The sequence below is a fragment of the Pelodiscus sinensis genome, chromosome 6, assembly GCF_052426305.1.
Source record: "Pelodiscus sinensis isolate ZL-2025 chromosome 6, ASM5242630v1, whole genome shotgun sequence".
NCBI classification, from domain to species: Eukaryota; Metazoa; Chordata; order Testudines; family Trionychidae; genus Pelodiscus; species Pelodiscus sinensis.
The window spans coordinates 49,125,656-49,150,849 of record NC_143057.1 but is presented as its reverse complement, the minus strand read 5'-3'; the positions used below and the strand labels follow the sequence as shown (position 1 = coordinate 49,150,849).

Genomic DNA, 25,194 nt, shown 5'->3' with positions numbered 1-25,194 from the left:
GACCTAATTTTGGAGCAGTGTTTTTCATCCATAGTATCTGAATATGTAATTATTCTGTACCCTTATAGTAAGTACAGTACTGACTGATATGCTTAGCTGAAGACACATTATAGGGAATTACTATGGTCTGTTCATATAGCTATAATATCTTTGTGAAATCATCTACTGAAATCTCTCTCTAGAGGAGACCAGTGTGGTTGTTGCGGGTTTTGTTTTGTTTTTTTCCCAAAGATTCAATCTGACTGTTGTTGAAACATAGGCATTGAGATACTTGGGGCCAAAATTGTTTCAGCTGAAAACGTGGAACTTTGAACAGTCTATACCAGCTAAGAATCTGTTCTGTGGCCTTTATTCATTTACTTAAGTGGAATGTGAGACAAACAGAGTACTTTGGAAAAGGCACTACAGATCTGTTCAAAAGCCTGATGGCAAGAGTGATTGTTTTTGTTTCCCCTATTGCCTGCCTTGTCATTAGGCGGACCATGTGGACTCCATGAAAATACCATACTTACAACTCCCAAAAAAGCTACTTGTGAGAAAGATGCACTTCGCAGGAATTGTATTTTGTCCTGCACTGAGGGATTAAACATGTCAAAATGTTTTCCAAGTAGCTAGATGGACAGTACTTTATTCTAGTACGTTAATCATGTTATCACTAAAGGATGGGATATTAGGAAGTGCTCAGTGTTGGCCTAACTCTGCTGTCAATGAATTCAATGGCAAAACTCCATTGATTTCAAGGGGAGCATGTACACTGAGTACATTTGAGAATCCCACCCTGAATGCCCATGAGCCAGGCACCGATCATTCCCGGGCTGCCTCTGTTTGCCCTTGCTAGCCTCCTGGCAGAGTTGAGAGGTACTTGAAGAGCCTTTCTGCTTGTGCCATCTAAGCACTCTTCCCTGACCCTGCTGTGCCAGCGGTGAGGATGGAGGATCCAATCGGAGAGCCTCAAGCCACCACTCAGACACTCAGGAATGTCTCAGGAACATGACCAGGGCATTAATGACAAACCGGAAGTACAGAAACTCCTCCTCAGTTCCAGTGCTCACTAATCTGCAGACCGTGCAAATCCTCACAGGGCAGCTGAGTGAGAAGAAGGAGGGATTGATTGGTGCTTGTTTTTTGTACAGTCAGTAAACCACAACATTTGGTCATCTGCAAAGAGCTTTCCCTTCATTAATGCATTTAAAGAGGCTCTTGCATAGATTTTTTAAGGCTGGAAGGGACCATTATGGTCATCTACTCTACCATGTATTACACATGCCAGAGGTATTCATCAGGTGCAATTCTTGTGTATTGAGATTTCTGAAATTCTTCAGGGAAAATTTATTCTGGAGCAGAGGGTCTTGCGCTCCCTGCCTGGGGGCCATCTCCCACCTGAGTGATTGTGCAGTCCAGCCTGGGACTCCTGGTGAACTGGGAGGAGAGGGTGGGACAGGGATGGGGCTTTGGGGCTGGTAATGGAAAGGGATGGCTCCGCAGGCTGGGAGTTTAAGACCCCTGTTCGAAGTCATTAAAGTTTTTAAAATCTATTCTTTCTCCGTTGTGTACATATCACCCATTCATGTCTGTGGTATTTATGCATTCATAAGTAGCCATATAGTTTAAGGCTATCCTCTGCTGCCTTCTATTCATACACATAGCCCCACTGACATAAAGTCTGAATGTGGACCATGAATGATCACTTATAAATCTTGACCCCAGCTAATATGTATTTTGATAATCTCAAGCAGTGTGCAGTTATGAGTATAAAATGGCTGTGTGGGGAAAAGAGGGCCCACTTTCCCCAAATGCCAGATGTTTTCTCCTACCAGCCAGAGATGATGTTAGCACCACAGTGAGATTTTTTTATTTAATTCAGGATGGAGGAGTTGACATAACCTCTACCCCTAAAATCTACTGCCCTCCAGCTAGAGATGTAAACTCCCATTTAATCAGTTAACCGGTTAAATGTTATGTTTAACCAGTTGACCACTTAAACAGGATTCCCGGGGGGGGGGGGGGGGGGGGGCTGGCTAGGCTGGAGTGCCGCTTGCCCCTGCCTGCCGCACAGTGGACCTGGTAACGCTGCTGGCCTGGCCCACCATGCCATGAGTTGCTCCAGCCAGGCCAGGCCCACTGCAGATAGAGAACTGCACTGGCCAGGCTTGGGCACCTCCCACCCATGGTGCGGTGAAGCGGGCCCATGGTGCAGGCTGGGGGGCCACTCCAGCGCAGCCGGCCCACTGCAGGTGCAGGGCTGTTTGGGCTGGGTCCACCACGTTGTGGTGTGGACAGGCAGGGAGCGTCACCAGACTCGCTGGACTGGAGCACCCCCAACCCATGGCATGGTGGGCCTGGCCAGGCTGAAAAAATTCCCCATCCACGTTGGGCCCTGCCTGGATGGAGCTACCCGCAGTATTGGGTGGGGGGGCTGCTCCAGTCCCGATGGGCCGCCAGTTAATCAGTAAGCATCACCTCGTGAGCATCCCTACCTCCAGCCATACCGCATGCTCCCATTGAAGAGAAAGAGGACTGAAGGAATGGATCAAATGTAATAAGTGGCTCTAAATACTGAATTATTGGTCTTGAAATTAATGCTAAAAATCTAAGTGTTGAAACAAGTACAAACTACTTTTGAAGCACAGAAGTTTATATTTATATTATGTTTCCATGAATGAACCAGCGGCTGAAATTGACAGTTGAACCGTTGTGCTCACATAGGGAATGGGAGTGTGTGTGTGCATTGTGTCTTTCTGCTAATAAAACCAAAATTATCCTATAATTAGGAGTAGCAGGTGGTGAGGTCCTGAGCGTTGTGTACCACAAGCCCGGGTTCACACCTGTTCCTTTCACAAAAATAGGAATATGTGTATGTGTCTATATATATTTTACCTCAGGTTCTCTGTTTTTTGCACACAATTCACCTAAGATGGAAACACAGGGCTTGATTGATATCAGTTTTAAACAAGCTGGGTTTTGTTTTTTTCCCTCCCCCCTTAACCAGACCTGTAAAGCAGTCCCAGGCTGTGGCTTCAGCAACTGGCAGAGTGAGGCCAGCTGAATTGTGTAGACTCCCACAAAGGGTGTCTTGCTTCCGGCAGATGTCCCAGATACCAGGCCATTCAATTCCACCACAAAAATAGTTGCATAAAATATTGTGTGTTCTCTCTGACCTGACAGTGATGGGACTCTTCCGCTTTGCTGGGCTTGTGGAAATATCCAGAATAAGCTGTGGCTTGTGTCCAGTAAACCTCTCTTCATGGTGCAGCAAAATGCCTGTCTGTAAGAATGCTAAAGGGAGGAGTGGTGTGGTTGGCCCTTTTTAATGTTAAATTTTTTTAAAAATCGGGTCTGTGTTCCTAATGGACGCTTTTTATGTAGCTTTTCAGAAGGAATGGAGGAAAGAGGCAGAGGGAATTTGGGTTTCTGATACTTTCTGGGACTGTTGCAATGTCTCCAGGAAAATTAGAACATAGCACCAGCTTCTCAGCTGTGGTACACTTGCATAGCACCAATGACTTCTGTGCAGCTGTGCTGACTTTCACCCTCTGAGGATCAGGCCAAGGAAGAATTTTTTTAAATTAAGCAAAGTAATTTGGATTGTATGTCATGAAATAACAACGGGAGAAAAAGTAACTGCAAAGATTCAGCCCCCTGAGCTGGAGAGATTTCTCTGAGTTAGAACACTGTGGAGTCTCTTTTTTTCTCTTTACTGCCCTGTTTCTAATCTTCTGCCTGTTTGCCTTGTCTTTGCTGGGAGCAGAACTGTGTTAGTTTAACATGGATTTCTTAAGAACTTCGAACTCTTGTATGTCCAAATCATGTTACCAATAATCATAGAACCATAGAGCTGGAAGAGACCTTAGAAGGCCATCAAGTCCAGCCCCCTGCCCAAGGCAGGACCAATCCCAATTAAATCAACCCAGCCAGGGCTTTGTCCCCAAATGCACAGAAAAAATCCTTTTTCACATTGGTCAGTGAAAATATACACTAGACTCTGGCTTTTAAAAAAATATTCCACTCTTTATGTGGACAAGGATTTCCATTCTACTTACTGTATATCATCTCACTTTATCTGACTTTCAGATCCCAGCTCCCTCTCTGGGAGGGACATATGTGCCTGCACATATGATGTCTGTTGCATAGGTGCAAAAGGAAGTACGAAATCTATGAAATTAGACACTGCAAAGTATAAATTACTTCACCAGATATAAGAGAGTAGAGATTCAGACCTCTTGCCTCCCATCTTTCTCTCATGTTTCCAAAACTCTTGTGATCTTTATCCATTTAGTTAAGCTCATCTTTCTCCCTGAGCCAAATTCCAGTTGGAGCTGTTTTAGCTCCCTGTTGGCAGAAGAGCATAGCTTTTTAAACTGCCTTCCTCCAGCCAACCTTAAACAGAGAGTACTACACAGAGCTCAAATTCTTTTTTCTCAGGACCTCTCAAACCAGAGGGTATCTCCATTTTGCCTGAGTTGTACTTGGCTCGGCTCCATGCACAATGGTGGATAGGGGAGAACTAGTTGCATAATCTAGCTGTATTTATACTAGTAATCAAGTTTTTGGAAATTTGTAGCAATAGTAGTTATTAATATTATTGCTCTGAAGCCATGGCCAACATGTGTCTAGATGCTGTACACACATAATGAAAAGATGGTCTCTGTCCGAAGGATCTTACAGTTTAAGTATACATTGAGAGATGACAAGTAGATTAAACAAAAAAAGACAGAGGACCAAAGGCAGCAGTGATTTCCTTCTTGTCTTGCCCTTTCTCCATTTTAGTGGTTTTTAAAATAGAATGTTCAGTGCATGTGATATTTATAGAAGTTTCTGTGGATTGACAGCCATGAAATTCTCTGCTAATGCAAGCCCTGGTGCCGAATGATAGTAACAATTCCCTCCGTTTGCCCACGACTTTGCTTCATCAATGGGTCCCCCTACAGGTGGGAGAATTTCACACTCTCTCTTTCTGAAAAGTGTACTGTCTCAGGCTCTGTTTGATGGCAGCCGCAACCTTTTCATTTGCAAACACAATTTATTTTCAGAGGGGTTGTGAATATTCCTACCATTAATAGAAGCATAAAGAAATTTCTGCTTTATTTTTCCATTGATATTTCTGGATGAAAACACATTTGTGTTTTAAAATTCCCCTACTGGCTAAATGAGCACGTCTTGTGCTTTTGGAACTCACCATAGATAGTTAACGTAGTGATATTGTTTCCTACACACAGTGCAAGATGTCTACACACTGCAGACGGGGAGTTCTAAAATGCAAGCTAAATCATCTTGTATAGTCTAAGCCATGCTATGCTCAAGGCTAGCTAATTGGGATGTTGTAAGTAATTTCTTTACTTTTCATGGAGTGCGAGGTGAGATGATACAGTACAAATAATGTAATAGGCTGAACATTATAAACTTTAATGGTAACATAGCTTAATAGCTCTGCAAGCAAGGTCAAAGTGCTGTTTTCAGATATTAATTGAGCCTTGATCTTTATGCATTAGAGAATGTTGCTGTTGTTCCATAGAACAGAGAGGAAATGTTAACAGAATGCAATCCATTCACTATTTTATAGTTTGTCATGTTTTCTTTCCTCCCATTATTTGAAACGAATCTTAAGATACTTGAAGTAACATTTTCCAGGGTTCAAACATGCCTGTCCAGTCATTCGGAAAAGAAACAAAAACATTAGCAATAGAAGGGACATTAAGGAACAGCTTTATGTCATGTGGGTGCATCTCTGTAAGAGATGTGCATGTAAGAGCATTGGGTAGAAATCTGTTCACACTGCAGATAGGTCTCCAGAAACTTAAAAGCATCTAAATGTTGGGGCTAAATTGCTTGACTGTGAGTACATTTCAAAATACCATTGAAAGTCAATAAGACCTGGATGCCTAGACACTTCTGTAACTTTACTTTGTATCATTTTTGTTAGAGTGCTTTTTTTGTAAACATAATCTTTGTGGTTCCCGAAAATCAAGCTTCAAAGATTGCTGATAAAACATCAGTGTCTGTACTGGTACAGTAAGTACAGTACATAAGGCATGAAGAGTTTAAGATAGGCTTCTTTTAGATTAGTATTGAAAAACTGCCAAGGGGTGTGTGCATACAGAAAAATGCTGTTGGAACAATGTGCAAATGGCTGGACGTGTTGAAACAAGCCCAAACCAAATCACTCATTACTAGATGAATTCAATTCATAGGCAAGTGCAGTTTTGATTATGGCAGGGGCTAATATAAGCTCACTAGATCAAAACAAAACAATATATTTCAGGAGCTAAATTCATTCCTGGCATATAATGCCATTTCCCTGGAGTTATTAGGTGTGAATATTACTAACATCATAGCACTTTTTATTACTGAGATACATTATTGTATGCTGTCTTTTCTTAAGAGTTTAGCTACAGTCTTAGAAGGCCAGTCTCAAAATATTTAACAATTTCTCTGTATCACAGTAGATTTTCAACAAAAGGTATGTCTGCTTAGCACTTGGGTAGTTAATAGCCATGCTAACATATTGATTGGACACCACAAGCCATGATCAACACTGAATTATGCTATCCTATTCGAAATAATAGGGATGTATGGTGAAAGTATTGTCCCACCTACCATCCTATGTCATAAGGATTTATCATCCAGCTTCAGAATATTTACTACTTGAAGATTTACTCAGCGTTGCTCAGGTCCTTAACTTAATTAATTAATTTTTTTTTTTTTTTTGCAAAATAAAATGAAAATGTACATGCTTCATTGAAATTATTGCTTTGGACTGAGGCTGAGGATGTGGGGTTCAGTATGCAGGCTGTCTCAGGGAGAGAGGACTACCTCAGCTTGGTACCTCTTTGTACTGTGGTCCTCACATACTTTTTACAGTTTATAAAGGATGAAATATCCTTTTTAATAAAAAAAAAAATCTTTCCCCTTGTCAAAGGGAAGCAGAGCCTCACTTTAAATGAAACACAATGCCCAGAATGAATGTTCAGCCTAACTGTGGCCAGTTAAAGCACATTCTATCTGAAATGAACTACAGAGCCTTTTGCAGATTCCATTTGACCAAACCTCAAAGTAAAAATCAGCCACTTCTCAATAGTCTTAGTGTCTGATAGTGTAGAGCAATGATTTTAATAGACTTGCAGGGCAGCTAGTCTCAGGAAACTGGTCACTGAAAGAAATACTTTTATTTTTTTATGGAGGGGAACACACAAAATGTCAGTCAATACACAAGCTAGAATGGACAATTCTTGATTTATTTCTGAAAGTTGATTGGAGGGGCTACCTCAGGGACTCAAAGACAGCATGACACCGGTTTTCAAACAATGGTGGGATGGGTTTTTTTCCCCCATGGTGCTAGCTTGTGGCATTTACCCTCTATGATTACATCAGAGGTGAGTGGAGTGTTTTCCTACTCAGAAAGAGCACCAAAAATGACAGTCTTTAAGAGTTTTGCCAGCCAGTTGGCCCATGAAGTATAGCTATACCCACATTTTAAATTTCCACTATAATGCTGCCAATTATAATCCTTTATGTTTAGGGACTACAAACCCACTGATGAGAAATTTCCCCTCTGAATTAAAAGCTAACCTGTGAGCCTAGGAAAGGATTCATCTTCTGTAACATAAACAAAAAATAATCGAGAAAAAATTGTAAAATCTTAAATTAAAATATTAGGATCAACTGACTTAGTCTATATTTCCTTATCTAAGTGTCTGACAAGCAGTTTGTCATTTTTCTAGAATAAGGATCCCCTTTTCCAAAATCCATACATTTGTTTATCTAGGCAAATATGGCCATTGACTTTCAAATTAGTATTGCATACTACTCCATCATACTGTGCTTTCATTAAAGAAAAGCACTACATAAATGGAGTTTCTGCTTAGAGTTCAAAAAAGTCAAAGTTCAACTTGAAAATATAGTATGTGCATCTCAACGAAGGAAGGGCTCAAGGCACAAAACTTATATCCACATCCGAGTCTTGATTTCAAACCTCTCATATTTCCAGGGTGTTTGGATCTGCAGTTTTGATTTGTGTCCATCTGAAATCTGAACAGCTCCTTTTGATTGATTTCAAATGTTTAATACAGCTCTTGGAATTGTCAATATGTTGATGCCGTCATTCAAACAATTTCTCTGATCATGACACTAAAAAGAATTTATGCTATGAACAGCTGTATGTGAAGAGAGAAGTTAATGTGATTATGGTACTAATTCATACAATTTATGAGCTACAGAGTAATTTGGAATCAATTTATACTGAACAACAGAAAAACATTCTTCTTGCCCACTAAGATTTTCAAACTTTAATATTTTTCTTTTCACAGTTTTCTAGTATTCTGTATAACCTGCTGCATTATTTAAGCATTGTGAGTGTCCTAACGTTTTTTTTTTACAGGCTCTACACAATTTTTGGGTTGCCTTTAAATAGCTTATGCAGAGTCTTTAAGATGATATCAAAGACGTCTTCCAACTTTCCTGAATAACTATGTAAGTGTTTGGACAGAATCCTGAATTATATAGTTTATTTTAATAGCTAAGTGTTTTGCTAGTGCAGATTCATCTCTCTACCTAGGGCTGTGAAGATTTGGGCAATCTAAAGCATCCTTCTTAATGTATGAAGTTTTGAAAAAGCTGATAATTTTTTCTGCTTTGCAGAGGGGAGGAGTGGACCCCATGGGACTGTTTATACAAACCAGGCCTTTTTGTGACACATCTCAGTGGCGTAAATAGAGCATTTATTTGTCCTCACTCTGATGTCTTCAGTCTGTCCACATCAGATTCTTATCTCAAGCCTCACTAAAATGATCTTGTAACAGGCTGGCAGCAGCCCAATACTTAACGAGTTACATGGCATCACATTCTGTGCTTTCTTGTACAGACTTTTTTTGAAAGCGCTAGATGCACAATTGAAGGCAAAAAAGATTAGCCACCCACTCATATAAGAGTAGAAGCGTACCACTGGGCAGAATGGGTACTCTGATGTAACTTTATTGAAACAATGTGCTTACAACATTTTGAAAACAATTCTACTATGTAATCTGTCAACTTTATGCCATCTTCCCAAAAAAGATGCTCATTACAGCTAAGTCTGGATGTAAGCTACAAGTCTCTATGTGAAATGCATTAAGAACCTGCTGACGGGCTGTCAAAAATAGTTGTCAGTGAGGAATCATCATCCAGTTAGCTAGTAGGCTTCTGTAGGGATTGGTACTCAACCAAGTACTAGTCAACATTTTGACCAATGATGTTGAAATACATATAAAATAAATATTGATAAACAGTTACAGGGATAAAAGACTGGGAGAGTAGTAAATAATGAGGAGGGGGAGGATAGTTAATATAGAGCAATTTAGATTGCTTGGTAAGGTGGGTCTAGTCAAACAAAATGAGTTTGAATACAGCCAAATGCAAGGTTGTATATTTAGGAACAAAGATTGCAGGCCATACCTACAGAATGAACAACTGTATCTTGGAAAGCAGTGTCTTCCAGAAGGATTTAAGGGTCATAGTGGACAAATAACAGAATATGAGCTCCCAGCAGGATGCTGTGACAAAAAGAGCTAATCTGACCCTTTGAAGTATATTCAGGGAGAGAGTGAATAGGAGCTGAAAGGTAATTATTTCAATGAGAGAGAATCTGTGAGACCAGTACCGGAATACTGTGCCCAGTCCACATTTTTTTCAATGATACTGAAAAATTGGAGAAGACACAGAAAAGAGGCACAAAAATGGTTTGGGGTAGAAAAAAGAAAGCCTTACATTGAGAAACTTAAGGAGCTCAATCTGCTTAGTTTATTAAGAAAAGAAGATTGAGCGCTAGGTTAATTACTGTGTGAGTCATTTAGTAGAGAGAAAGTACAGGCAGTCCCCGGGTTATGTACAAGATAGGGATTGTAGGTTTGTTCTTAAGTTGAATTTGTATGTAAGTCGGAACTGGTACATATTGTAGGGAAAACTCTAGCCAAACATTTCTCCAGAGCGCAGTTTTATTCTCCCAAACCTCACTTCCCTCAGTCCTTTATTCTCAAGCTGAGGTGTCTGCTGAGAAAAGCCGCTCCGCGTCTCCCTGGTCTGCTGGGGGAGGGGCGCTAGCTTCACGTCTCCCTGGTCTGCTGGGGGGAAGCAGCTAGTGCGGGGTTGCCTCACCCGTTTGTAAGTAGGGATCCTATGTAAGTCGGATCCATGTAACCCGGGGACTGCCTGTACAAGGAATTAAAGGGCTTGGTAATCTTAGGGCAGAGAAAGTCCTAACAAAGAAAACAAAACAAATCAAAAAGCAATGGCTGGAAGTTAAAGCCAGAGAAATTCAAATAAAAAAGGCCACCACACTTTTGCTATGTCTACACTCGCGCCTTCTTGCGCAAGTACGGCTGTTCTTGCGCAAGAATCTGCATAGCGTCCACACTGCCCGCCCGCTCTTCCGCAAGAAAATGTACAGTACGGCGTGGTAAGAGAGGGCTCCTTGCACAAGAGTTACGCTCTTTTTTTATCAGGTATAAGCCATCTTGCGCAGGAGCTCTTGCGCAAGAGGGCAGTGTGGACACTCGGCAGGGATTTCTTGTGCAGGAAAGCCCTATGGCTAAAATGGCCATCAGAGCTTTCTTGCGCAAGAGAGCATCCACATTGCCATGGGAGCTCTTGTGTAAAAGCACAGCATGCACATGGCAGTGTGGATGTTTTCTTGCGCAAGACTTCTTGCACAAGAATCCTTGGGCAAGATGCCGCCAGTGTAGACACAGCCTTTGTGTCTACAGTGCATTAAAATGTAATTTATATTCTCCTTGTAGCATGCAACAGTCCTTCCCATGTACATGCTCAAGTGCAGTAACTGCTCTGAAAAGTGAATAGCAATAGCATTGTGGGGATTCCATATTGTGTCTCAAAAGCAAATGTGTCCAATTTATCAGTCAAAAGCTCACCTTCAAATGTCAGTTGGTTTCTTTTTGGCACCTCATTAGGCAAAGGTTCAAGTATATCTTCAGGAATAACTTCAATATTTTAGAGACAATGGGGTTGCATGCTATGGAGGGAGAAGTCTGGACTGCAAAATTTCCATTATTGTAGCTCAGGCATCAGAAGGAAAGAATCTGCTTGACTTTCACATTGTAGAGTGAATTTGCTGTGATGACAGAGAGACACGTCCAACCTCTTTTGACTTGCAAAGTGAATACATTTGATTTAGAATAATTGAGAGATAATAAACATGGAATCCCAAGACTTTATTATATTGATTACATCCTGGTGAATATTTTTGGTAGAAACTTTTTGGAAAGAAAAATGCAGATTTTATGACGCAATTTTTTTTCTCAGAATTGTGTCAGTTTTGCCAAATATTTCATTTTGTGAGGGAAAAAATTCTGAAAACAATTTAAACTTTTTATTTTGACATTTTGTAAACATTTTGTTTTATAGTTCATAATGTCTTTTCATTTCAAAATTCCCTGTAATTGTGTCATTCATAAAAATCAAATGCATCTGAAATTGGGTAATATAAAAGAAGTAGGTTTCAACTTTGTCAAATCAAAACATTTTATTCAACCTGAAATGATTGATTTCCTTTTTGAGTTGTGGATAATTTTTATTTTTGATCCAACTTGAAAATTTTCATTCACTTTTCAAAATTGCCAACGAACTAAGATAATTGTTTGTTCACAGCTTTAGTAGAAATTCATTTTTCAGAATAGAATAAACTGTAATGGATTGAGTCTCCTCTTATCACAAACATATGATTTCCATTAACATTAATAGGAATAATACACATGCATAGATGGGCAAAATGAGTCATATATCTATCTGACTTCAGAAGGGCAAAAATCTGTGTCTTGTTTTTTTAGTCTTTCAAATCAGAGAACTGCTTTATTCTAACAAAGCTGCAGTTCTGCAAATTTATCAAATTGTTTTTTAGGACAGTAAGGAAACACAAGGAAAGTCTCCTTTTGATTGATTCCTACCAACTGTTAGTGCTGTGAAAAGCAATGCTGAGTTTCTCTCTAGCTACGTCTAGATGACTTTCTTCTGCTGAAAGAAGATATGCAAATGTGGAGCTAATTTGCATATCTTCTTCCAATTGCATTATTGGAAGAGGTTTTGTTGAAAAAGAAAGCAGTTTAGACTATGTTATTTCGGAAAAAAAACCAACAAAGAACCCGGCACACCTCACTTTTTTAGGAAGAAGGATTCTTTTAAAAAAGGTTTTTTTTTTTCCCAAAAGAACTGCATCTAAAACTGCTTTCTTTTTTGACAAAACCTCTTCCGATAACGTGATTGGAAGAAGATATGCACATTAGCTCTGAATTTGCATATCTTTCTTCAGCAGAAGAAAGCAGTCTAGACGTAGCCCCTGTGTTGAGGAATTGAAGTTAGAAGACACATTGTGAAGGGGGGGCGGGGACATCCTGGCTCCACTCAGGACAATGAGAGCTTCTGTTTACTTCAGTGGAGTCAGGCTTTCCTTTGAAGGGTATAGTCTACACTGGTATGTATAAAGTGCTGGTAGCTACAGAAGTGCAGTAGGGAAACCATTGTTGTGTGTCCACGCTGTAAGCTGACAGCACAGTAGCATGACCGTACTTGTGGCACTTGCAGCAGCATTCGGAACAGTGCACTCTGGTCAGCTGTCCCACAGAGCACCTCTTCTGCTTCCGCTGAGGCTTTTGAGAAAATGGGGGGGGGGGTTGTGGGGTATCCTGGGTCCTGTCCCAATGCCCCATGGTTCATCCTTTCACTTCCCAGCCTCCTCTGTGCTTCCATCTGCATTTGGCATCATTTTTCAATCGCTTTTGTGCCAAGGACTCTGCCTCCTGATCTGTGGGAATGGATCCCAAACTGTTGAAGAAAATGCTGCTCGGTCTCACTAACATGTCATGAATGGTAGTTGTTACTCCTGACTCCTTAACTGTAAAGTGATGAGGAGGAATCCAACACTGATCTTGCGAGCAAAGAAGCTATGACACGCGATATCTTGTGGCATTCGTGGAGGTGATGATTAGAGTGGAATGCTGTTTTGGGGCCTGCAGGCATCGAGTGGTGGGATCACATCATCATGCAAATCTGGGATGACAAGCAGTAACTGCAGCACTTTTAGATGAAGAAAGTTGCTTTCATGGGACTATGTAAAGAGCTTGCCCCAGTGATGTGAATAGGCAAGCATGGCCTGGAACACCATATCAGCAAGTCATTTTTAGTTGGTGTAGCACACTGGAAGGACTCTGACTGCTACCCTCAGCCCTTCCACTGGCTGTCGCTAGTGGACAGGACTGAGGTCTCTCAGCTGAAGGCTCTGGTCTCCCAATGGGAAAAGACCAAACCTGCTAGGCCCCACTCCCCACCCATGTGCACAGGAGTGGCAGTTCTGTGGAAGGGTACGGGCTGGGGCTGGAAGTGCTGCGCTTTTCCCCACTGGCGCAGTAGGGGATGCTTCTGGGCAGGGAAAACATTTGCTTATTTTTCCCCACAAAATGCTGTAAGATAATGGAATGTAATTCCAAGATAATGGAATGTAATTTAACCCAAACACCTTTCTAAACCCCCTAAGAAAAATCCTCACTGCACTCAATGAAAGGGGTCCCAAATGCTGTGTTGGTGGAATACAGACTTCTGAAGATCCTCTGTTCCTTAGCAGTTTGTATTGCACTGCAAAATGTAAATACATGCCTGTTATGAAACAAAACATAATATATATAAAAATAAGGGATGATATGTAGTGTCACAGGTGGAGGAACTCCATGTGGGGCAGAAAGGGGTGAAAGAAAAGAAAACAAATGTATCTTTAAAAAATCAGTTGAATCCTATCTGAGACCTCATCCTTTAAAATGCAGGGTTTTTGCCCGGTACTGCTACAGGGCAGAATTAAGGTTGTTTGGGTATCCCAAACAGTGCATTGCTCTCCTTTAACATGTTTGGCTTTCTTTTTAATTAAACCTTAACCCTCAATATTTTGGAGTTATAATACTTGGTCTGGGGATAATTGCAACATTCCTGTAAAATATTTTATCCTAAATGACAATATGTATTCTCAATCTTAGTTCCACTTTACTAATTTATTTTTCTGATGATTAAAATTACATTTAATTGTGATTAAACTAAATTGGATTACAATTATGTTAATTGAGATTTCATTTAAATTAGTTTAAACTGATATTGGATTATGTTCAAATTAGATTAAATTTGAAGAAAGATAAAATTAGATTGTAAATTTAGGTTTGATTGCATTCAAATTAGATTTAGAATAAATTAAATTGAAATGAGATTGAGACAAATTTGGATTACATTTGCATTATATTAAGATTAATTTTGTTAATGTTTAGAATAGATTAAGGTGATTTTAGTTTGGATTAAATCTAGATTAGATTACATTTAAACTAATGTCACGGATTCTGTGTGGATTAAATTAAGATTAGATGAGTTTTGGTGGGATATTTAGGCAGCAAGCATTTAGGGAAATGTTTAGTTGGGTATAAAAATTTCTCACCATTCAGCCCAGTTGCCCAAATACTACTACTGTTTTTAGCCTTCTGGTGACACTGATGTCAGAGCTCAGGTGGGTGGGGCAAATAATGACATCACAAGCAACTGATGAGGTTACAATATGAGGCTCAGTCTGAATCCCCAGGCTGTGGTGCTGCTGGCTCAAAGTATTTAACCTCCTCTCAGGAGAAACAGGCAACAAGCGGACACAGGAATATCTACACACTCAGGTTAGCCCAGCTTTTGAATAAGGAATCGGTATTAGAAGGGAAGAAATTGATTTGGATTTTAGCAATCCCTTGGAATAAATCCAGACACACTCCACTAGATTCAGTCAATTCTTTTGGGCTTTCAGTTGAATGCCTCAGGATTTACCCAGAGATGAACTATCTGGTTCTTCCTTTAGAGTTCAAGCAGCATTGGGAGCCCTATCAGTCTAGAAGAAACTTGAAGGACAAAGCCAGAGGGTAAATGGATATGGGTGTAGATAGAAGAGGATAAAAATGTCCAAGAAGCCTAAGGGGGTTAGATACTCAAATCCCTTTTAAAAATCAGCATGAGTTTGTGTGCCCAACTCCCTTTTACTTCTTTGAGAATCCTGATATGGTTCTTATATTTTCTTTCTCAAGCCTAGATACAATTGATCTGAGTTTGACAATTTATGGAATATTGACAAAGGCTCAGAAAAGGTTAAAGAGCTATATCTGGGGAATTAGTCAGCGAGAAGGTTTGATGAATCTGGGTTCGATTCTAAGCCCAGCCAAAGACTTAAAGGCTATGTCTACGCTGGCGGCTTCTTGCGCAAGAACATCTTATGCAAGGATTCTTGTGCAAGAACTCTTGCGCAGGAACACATCCACACTGCCATGTGCAAGGTGTGCTTATGCACAAGAGCATCCACGGTAGTCTGGATGCTCTCTAGTGCAAGAAAGCTCTGATGGCCATTTTAGCCATAGGGCTTTCTTGTAAAAGAAACCCCTGCTGTGCGTCCACACCGCCCTCTTGCTCAAGAGCGTGTGGGCAGTGTGGACGCTCTGCGGAAGAATGGCCATTCTTGCGCAATAACCTGCTAGTGTAGAAATAGTCAAAGACTATCAAATCTGCCTCCGGGATTTGGACAACCAGTTTCCATTTAATTTTGATGGAAATTGGATGTCCACATCACTTAGGCTGTTTTCAGAAGCTCACGCTTCCCCATCTGCAAAATGTGAATAATTCCCTCCCTCCAATTCTAAATTCAGGGATATGATGAGACTCAGATACTATGATCTGATCTCCCAACTTCATTCACTCTGTGTGTGTGGGGGGAGGGCGAGGAGGGAGCGGGAGCAGACTGTGCAGATTGCATCTTTGGGTGGTATCCCAAGGTTTGTGTGATGCTGGAGCTCTGATCACTGCTCTACAGCCAAAATGCTTCTGAAATAAATGTAGTCAAACTTCACTAATTCTGGGTCACTGAGAATGAAAATGATGCTTAAAATTGTTGATTGGCTCTAGTTTTCAAGATATGCTATTGGGTGAGTATATACGACCCTTGACTTGCCAATGGTGGAGGATAAGTGAGTTATAAAGGGAAGGGATCTCAATTTAAACCAGAAATGACTAAAATACATCTTTGACTGGATCTATGAATAAATCTATGACTGGGTTTGGACAGTACTTGCTTTTCAGGCAAAACAATGAATGATGCAATCTGAAGCTGGTATTGCGTCATACATGATATGAATTGCATCATATTATTCCTAGAAGTCATGGATGATGCAATCATAACGAAGCTTACATCACTCTGCTGAACAAATTGCCCTATATCAGCTCTAGAAATCATACAGTGTCATGCTCTCTTATTTGTCAGTGTTTGATTTTGCAAAGGGACACATTTCTGTTTAGCCAAAGTGAGCAGAGATGCCTCGTACTTGTGTGAACAGTGCAGATAACTTTTGCTATGTTTGTGGTGAAGTGACTTTTGCATCACAAAAGCACACTATAACCACTATGGTTAAGAAAGCCTATCACCTTTATTTTGGCTGCAAAATTGGAGATCAGGACAAGAGGTGGGCCCCACACATATGCTGCAACACTTGTGCAACAAATCTTCGCCAGTGGCTGAACAGGAAAAGGAAATCTATGCCTTTTGCTGTGCCAATGATTTGGAGAGAGCCAACAGATCATACCAGCAATTGTTACTTCTGCACGGTGCCTCCAGTTGGGAAAGGTGTGTCAAAGAAGAAAAAATGGACTGTGCATTATCCAAACATTCCATCAACTATACGCCCAGTACCCCACTGAGGAGGACTGCCGGTTCCTGATGCACCAGAATCATTCTCACTTGAGTCAGACGAGGAAGAGGAAGAGGATGAAACTTCTGGTCCTGAACCATCAATGTCACAGGACCCACATTTTCTCCCATCCTCCTCCTCTGAACCACACCTCATAACACAAGGTGAACTGAATGACCTTGTCAGGGATTTGGAACTACCCAAGAGTAAGGCAGAGCTGTTGGGCTCCAGACTACAGCAGTGGAATCTCCTGGCAGGTGATGTTAGGGTTTCCGTGTTCCGTGACTGTCAAAAGGATATTGTCCCATTCTTCTTCATGGAAGCTGATCTTGTAGCCTGCAACAACATTGATGGGGTGATGGCAGCCCTCAACTTCGTTCACGATCCAGATGAGTGGAGACTATTCATTGATTCATCGAAGACGAGTCTTAAAGCTGTTTTGCTGCATAATGGCAATATTTTGCCATCAATTCCAGTTGGTCATACAGTCCATATGAAGGAAACCTATGACAACATGAAACTACTTTTGAGGTGCATAAACTATGACCAACATCAGTGGCAGCTTTGTGGCGATTTGAAGGTTGTTGCTCTCTTGCTTGGTCTGCAGACTGGATACACAAAGTACTGCTGTTTTCTCTGCTAATGGGATAGTCGTGCAAGAGATTCCCACTACATCAAGATAGATTGGCCACTCCGACAGTCATTGGAGCCTGGGAGGAAAAGTGTTCAGCATCCACCCCTTGTTGAATCAAGGAAGATTTTGTTACCACCCTTACACATCAAGCTGGGTCTGAAAGAACTTTGTCAAGGCCATGGACAAAACACAAGCAGCTTTCAAGTACCTCAGTGGAAAATTTCCAAGGTTAAGTGAAGCTCAGATAAAGGAAGGTGTCTTTGTTGGTCCTCAGATTTGTGAACTTCTTCGAGCTGATGCATTTGACCATGCACTGCGTGGTAAGGAAAAGACGGCATGGAAAGCTTTCCAATTAGTGGCAATAAATTTTCTTGGAAACAACAAGGCAGACAACTACAGGTTGTTGGTGGAAAAACTCCTTAAGGCATACAAAAGCCTTGGTTGCAATATGTCACTAAAGATACATTTTTTGCACTCTCATCTAGATTTTTTTCCACCGAACTGCGGAGCAGTGAGCGACGAGGACGGTGAGCGATTTCACCAGGACATTGCAACAATGGAGAAATGCTATGAGGGCAAATGGAGCCCATCAATGCTTGCAGACTATTGCTGGACAGTGACAAGAGATGCTCCATTTAATGGACACAAGAGACAAGCCAAGAAGCGCCGAATAGATACTGAATAGGACTAAACTCTGTACATAATAGTTTTTTGCCTTTTGTTTCATAATAAATTTTATTTATATAACCCTTTTGCTGATTTTTAAAGTGTGACATAAACAGGACAGGTGAAATATTATCATGTAAAGCAACCATAAACACATGAAAAGACCTAGGTTTACAATTTATGATTAAAACTCTACTATCTACACAATATACATAGACGTAAAATGTAAAAACTTAAATATTTTGGAAACAGTAGCCAATCAGTTGTTTTAATTGTCATATTTGAATTCAGCACATCAAAATACATAATAAATAGCACATTTTATCTCTGAAGCAGACAACTTCTAAAAAATTGTAGACCAGTGTTATGGTTGTGTTTTTCAAAGCAGTCCAGAGGATTCAGGTGCCCAATTTCTATACATGTTAATAGAATACTACAGGTTTCACCTCTCTAAACCAGGACTCTCTCGTCCAGCAGGACCACAGATGTTGCTGAATGAGAGAGCCCTGGGCAGGAGGGCAAGCTCGTGAGAGCCCCGTGTACAGCGAGGCTGGTGGGAGTGGGGCCAGAGCCTCAGCAGCCTGGCAGTGGGGCCGAGGCAGTCTGGCAACCCAGCTGTGGCTGGGGCAGCCTGTGCATGCTGATCTAGCAGCAGGGTTGTGCTGCAGTAACCTGAGAGGGGCTGCATGCCAGCCTGGCAGTGGGGACGGAGCCGCGGCAACCTAAATGGCAGCAAGGGGAAGCCCAGCAGCAGAAGCCCATCTGGGACTGCAGGAATGGAGCCATGGCAGTGGAGCTGGGGCTTCAGCAACCCAGTTAAGGCTGCAGCAGGTCAGCAGGCTGATCAGGGCCGTGTGCCAGCTAGCAGCAGGGCTGGTACCCCAGCAGTGGGGCCGGGGTAGCTGTGTTGCCCATCTTGCAGCACGGCTGAAGGAGGCAGCAGCAGGGAGGGGTGGCAGGTTGGGGGGTGGGGCTGGTGACAGGGGACCTTCCCTAGTCCAGCAAATTCCCTCATCCAGGACCACTCAGGTCCTCAGGGTGCTGGACCAGTGATGTCCAACCTGTACTGACACATTCCCTGTCTCAAAATCCCAGACCCCTCACTCCTAAATTCCGGTCATCTTTGTGTAAATATCATTCTGATTCTACCAACATAGTTTCAGGGTGCAGGGGTTGTACTGGTAATGTGTTGTTGGGAGGCCCACTCTACCCATCTCCTTCCTCTTTCTCCAGCCGGAGGATGTCGGAGTTGGAGAAAGCATTCCGTAAATTTGCTGTGTATGGTGACACGGCTGCCACTGGCAATGACATGACAGGCAAGAATTTCTCCAAGATGCTGAAGGATTGTGGCGTGATGGATGGGAAGGCTGTGACCAGCACCGATGTCGATATTGTGTTCAACAAAGTCAAGTGAGTGGGGAAGAAAGGGGAGCAACAGTCAAGAGAGGGGAGGGGAAAACAAAGAGGAGAGAAGAGCTGGTTCCCCAGAGTGATGACTACAGTGGGGATGGTCTGGACTTTTTGGTGCCACTAGCCCCACAACCTAGCGGTAACTTCCCTTGTCTGTTCCCCTCTCACTGCAGGACCAAAGGCGCTCGCACCATCAACTTTGCTGAGTTCCAGCAGGCCATGAAGGAACTGTGTGGCAAGCGCTTCAAGGGCAAGTCTCCTGAGGAGGCACTGCAGGCTGTGTATGCACTGATGGAGGGCAAGGAGCCAGCCAACGTGGGTGTCACGGTGAGTATTCGTTCTCCTTAAAGGACTCAAGCCCTGTACTCCTCAATTTCTCACCAGAGCACCAGATTTCCCTGCCCTCTGGACAGATGCATGTGAGGCAGGAATGCCCCCTGCCATGGGAGTCTTTTTTCTCAGCCACCTGCCTGAGATCCCACTTCATTCAGGGAAAGAAAATGAGCATAATAGAGGCTTCCCACCATAGAGAGATCACACCTCATTCAGGGCAACTGGGCCAGCGCTGGGTTAAACCAGTCCCCAGAAACCTCCCCTGGCTGTAGGAAGCTCTTCACACACATATACCCACCTCCCCCCCCCCCATCACTTCTCAGTCACTGTACAGGGAACTGCTCCTCCATCCACCTAACCTCTATGCATTTGGCTCACTCCATACCCCAACACAGCATGAGCTTCCTGGAGATACTGCATCCCCCTGGCAACAGGAATGAGCCCAGTCCAATCCCCCACCCTACACAGGCCTCACCATTTGGGATAGGCATGAAACTACTGTGAACTCCACTCTCAGTTCTGCTGACTTTTGCTGGGACTCCCTCTCTTACAGAAAGCCACTACAGCTGGAGGGGTTGACAGACTGACAGACACCAGCAAATACACAGGCTCCCACAAGGAACGGTTTGATGAGAGCGGCAAGGGGAAAGGAATAGCTGGTCGTGAAGACATGACCGATAACAGTGGCTATGTTGGGGCCTACAAGGGATCTGGCACCTATGACAAGAAACACTAGAGATGGCACTGCACCTTTGGGAGCCCTACACTCTGTTGTCCTCTGTCACCTAGGAGAGAGGCCATTAAACATCGCATCATCATTGCAGTTTGGCTTCTTGTTTATGTGTGTGTTACTCCTGGCGGATTTGTGCACCACTCCATGCACACAGTACGTCTGGAATGGAGGGACAGGGCCCAGGGGTGTTATGGGGACTGACCTGGCTCTTGCACTGTCTCAATATTGGGTCAATCTCTCTGCTGACTCAGTGTCTGGAGTGGGGAAGGCTGCAGGGTGATCCAGCTCCAGCCAGTAGCCTGTGTGCACACCAATGCCATGCTGGAGCCTCCACATTTATTTATGGGCAAATAAAATGTGCGGTATTTTTAAAATATTATGTGCAAAATATGTTTGGCACAGACTTCCCTCAGGAGTGGGGTGTGCAGGGGCCAGACCAGCCGGTCAGAACATTGATGGGACTGGAGGATTCCTATCTAAATGTGAAGAGGCCCAGCCCAGCTCAATGCAGGATCCTGATCCTGGGGTATTTTGTCTCCTGTCCAGTGGAATCCTGTTCAGGATTATGTATATCAAAGCTGCTTCCAGGTATGAAGAAGAGCCAGAGGGCAGGCAGCTGTCCCAGATTAGAGTGCTGCAACATGACAGAAAGCCAGTGTGAGGAGCTGGGTTGCCAATATAGATGGGTTCAGTTCCAGGAGAAACCGGTCCACCAATGGGGGGGTGGGGGCAGAGGAGCAACGGGGGCAATGACTGGGACCAGGGTGTTTTAAAAGGGCCAAGGAGGCCTCAGCTGCTGCCAGCAACACAGAAAGACTAAGACAGTCTTCCTGCCTGCCCTCAATCTGAGCCTCTCCCAGAACATCTGGCATGTCCTGGAGCAGGGTATGTCTCGTGCACTGCCCTTGCCCCAAGCACTGGCTCCGCAGCTCCCACTGGAACTGTGGCCAATGGAAGTGAGGGGGTGGAGGGAATGGTACACGGAGGGCCCTGGCAGTCCTGACTGGAAGCCTCTGTGAGAGGTGTGTGTTGGTCACTTTAGGAACTGGCCAAGGTCAGTACAGCTCCCTCCTGCACCCCAATCCCCTGCCCAGCCTAAAGCCCACAGCCAAACTCCCTCCTGCACCCCAATCCCCTGCCCAGCCTAAAGCTTGCACCCTACAGCCAAACTCCCTTCCAGAGCCAGTACCCCTCACCTTCTCCTGCACCCGAGCTCCCTCCCAGAGACTGACCCCTCCCACACCTGCACCCCCTCCTGCATCTCAGTCTGCTACGCTGCCTCAGCCCAGAGCCTTTACTCTGTACCTAAACTCCTTCCTCCAGTTCATACCCTTCATCTTGCCCTGCACCCCAGCCCCTACACCAGCCTAGCGCCTGCACCCCACACCCCAAATCACTCCCAGTGCCTGCAGCCCTCACCTCTTCCTGCACCTAAACTCCCTCCCAGTGCTTGACCCCTCAATCCCTCCTACACTCCAACCCCCTGCACTCCTCATCCACAGTCCCTCCTGCACCCCAATCTCCTGCCCAGCCTATAGCCCATAGCCAAACTCCCTCCTGCACCTCAATCCCCTGCCCAGCCTAAACTCCCTTCCAGAGTCAGCACCCTTCACCTTCTCCTGCACCCAAGCTTCCTCCCAGAGACTGGCCCCTCCCATGTCTGCACCTCAACCTGCTACGCTGCCCCAGCCCGGAGCCTTTCCTCTGTACCTAAACTCCTTCCTCGAGCTCACACCCTTCATTCTGTCCTGCACCCCAGCCCCTACACCGTCCTAGAGCCTGCACCCCACACGTAAAATCAATCCCTGACCCCGCAATCCCTCCTACACCCCCAACCCTCTGCCCCAGCCTGGTGAAAGTGAGTGAGGGAGGGATATTGAGCAATGGAAGGAGGAGGGCTGGAGGGCGTACAAGGGTGGGCCTTGAAGAAGGGACGGAACATGGGCATGGCTTCAGGGAAGGAGTTGGGGCAAGGGTCTTTGGATTTGCATGATTAGGCAGTTGGTAACTTTACTAGACAGGCATCTGGGAGCCCTGGCCAGGTTGGAAGAACATGCCCAGCAGTGCAACTGACAGCTCACAGGGCACCAGCCTATGCAGGCGTAGCACCACTCAAATGTCTGGTGGACTATGTTGGCACAGACACTGCTTATGTGTGTGTGACGCTTGGCTCTTCTGTCCAGCAGCCTGAAATTGCTGTCAGGAAAGAGCGGGGGGTTATGCAGGCTTACTTTTTCAGACCAGTAGCAGTATGGGGCTTATGAAACATGGATAAGGATCCCTGATTTCACTCTTTGGTGAGTCAGCAGTTAGAGCAGGAGGGAAGCAGGGACTCAGGATTCCTGGGTCCTCTTCTCAGCTGTTTGTGAGGTGCAGGTTGTGATGTAATAAAGAGGGTTGGAGCAGTAAGTCACGGCACCAGTAACTGCTTTGCTCCTCACTTCCAGTGTGAGTGCAAGCACATCATGTCAGCTTTGTGCTTCAGTTTCACCATCTGTAAAATGGGGATAATCATTCTTGTCTCCCACCCAATAGCCCAAGTCCAAGCTCAGTTATGCCAATGTAAATGTGCAGTGACTCCACTGAAGTACCGCAGTAATTGAGCTGAATATCTGGCCCTTAGTCATGTGTGTGTATTTAGATTATGAATGTGCACCAGCTATGCACAGTATAGACTTGGGGTTCTTAAGCCTCATTTTACCACAACCCTCTTCTGATGACAAACATTTCGACATGACCTTGGGACTTGGGGGTAGGGAGAAGGACTGGAGCCTGAGCCCTCCTGAAGCCCACTGCCGGGAGGGTGGGGTGAAGCCCCACTCTCCTGGCAGCAGGGGGGTGGGGGCTACACCTTGACCCTTACCACTCAAGGCTGAAGACCTTGGAATTGATCTTTGGCCTAGCTGTAGGGGTCAGGCTTTGACCCAGGATGCAGGAAGTCTAAAATCAGAGATGGTTGTGACCCACTTTCGGGTCCTAGCCCACAGCTGGAGAAGCGCTGCCCTGGAACAAGAAGGAAGGGCAGGGTGTTGGAGGCAGCTAACTCCTCCAGTCCTTTCCCATCTGCCTGAGGCCCTTCCCTTCCCCATCTGCTTCCTATCCCCCACATGGCTCCCTGGTCATCAGCTTCCTATGTGCTCGCAGCCATGGGAAGAGGGTGTGACAGGGGTGCCCCCCAGCATGCTTCCCCACCATCACCAAAACATTGAACGGGCAACACAAACCTAGCACTCCTAGCCCTGGCCCTTGTGCCCCACCCTCTGAACCACTGATGAGTGGGAAGGGTTTGAGAACTGGAAGCAGGCAAGAAGTGGCCTGTGGGGGACAGTGTGTGAGTGGGGCCACACCAGGCTGTTTGGGGAGGCACAGTGTCCCCCTGCCTATGCTAGCTGTCCTGCACCAGGGAGAGCCAAATCACAGCTGGGCTAGGAAGAGCTGCAGCCCGCAGCAACAGAGCCCCTCCCTCCATTAAGCTAGGACAGCAGTGATGCCAGGGTAGTGATGCACCCAAGGAATCATAGCACCTGTCTGGGGGAAAACCAAGCAGTGTGGGTAGAAGGAGAACACGGTGAGCAGCACTGGACTTCCTGCTATGAGGTTTGACAGATGGAGCACTGCCCAGGCAAGACGGGTGGGACCTGAAGCTTCATTATGTTCCCTTGTGTTAGGCTGCAGTGATAGGGCACAGCCAGAGTACGCAGGGGGAGGCATGCCCAGCTACCTAACGTCCCTTTGCAGCCTGGCTGGGGAGACAGGGCATGGCCGGGGTACAAAAGGCGGCTTATTGCCATTTGTTCCTGTCTCTCAGTGCAGGCAGCTAGTTTGGAGGCTTTGACTAAGTCAGCTAGAGCATGTACCAACTGCCCTGGAATCGCTTCCTGCATTACCCACATTCGCCCTCTGGCATGACAGCTGACTCTATCCCCATGTGACTTCCCCTCCTAAACTGGGTGTGAGGGGAGGGAGAGAAATTTCAGGGAGGGCATCGTTGGGGCCCTGAGGAGTTTGAGGGTAGGAATTTCCCTTGGGGGTATCATCACTGTCTGCCCCTCATCCCCTGCATGGTCTGGCTATACACAGTTGCATCTTGCTGTGGCACTGAGAAGCATTAAATGGGGAGACTACATCTGAGGGGAAGGGGCAGCCATGGAAGGTCTTCCATGAACAGGGAGAGCCTTGTGGTTAGTGTCAGCAGGTGGGAGGTATGGGGCAATATGTCTTAAAATAAATTGAATCTAATACGTGAATCACTAAAAGGACTTATGGTCCTTCCGCATCATATGGTTCATGAATACTGTAGGTCACAGTGAAGATGGTTTAGATGCCCTAACTATTTCCATACCTTACCACATTTGGATTTCTTTTATGTCAAAGCTTCCCTCAGAATTTCACAGGTTTATAACATTTGTCTTGGGAATACTTGCCTGATCCCTGTAATAAGATTTACTGTCTGTTACTGATACCTATTACTATTAATTTTTATACCATAGCACCTCATGGCTCAGGTCCCACTATGCTAGACTCTGTACAGCAAACAAAAAAACAGTCCCTTCCTCAAAGACCTTATAATTTATATACACTCAACCCCCGACTCCATCTTTACATAGTATTTTTCTGGAAACATAATATCAATCTTAAATAGTTTGTATCTATAAATATATTAAATATTAATAAATTATATTTCCAGCCATATTAAA

General features: G+C 44.1%; 1 protein-coding gene across 2 annotated transcripts; it reads left to right on the top strand.

Annotated features, from left to right (window-relative positions):
* Nucleotides 1-14,541: 14,541 nt before the first annotated feature.
* On the top strand, nucleotides 14,542-20,587 carry LOC102447111 (tubulin polymerization-promoting protein family member 2-like). 2 transcript variants are annotated; one of them, XM_025189103.3, is made up of 4 exons: nucleotides 14,542-14,675; nucleotides 19,255-19,431; nucleotides 19,605-19,758; nucleotides 20,318-20,587. In XM_025189103.3, the coding sequence occupies exons 1-4, from the start codon at nucleotides 14,554-14,556 to the stop codon at nucleotides 20,498-20,500; spliced, it is 636 nt and encodes a 211-aa protein (XP_025044888.2). In that variant the 5' UTR covers nucleotides 14,542-14,553; the 3' UTR covers nucleotides 20,501-20,587. The 2 variants fall into 2 exon arrangements, with proteins under 2 accessions (XP_025044888.2, XP_075788008.1); XM_075931893.1 differs by lacking the exon at nucleotides 14,542-14,675 and adding an exon at nucleotides 14,812-14,912.
* The last annotated feature ends 4,607 nt before the right edge of the window (nucleotides 20,588-25,194 follow it).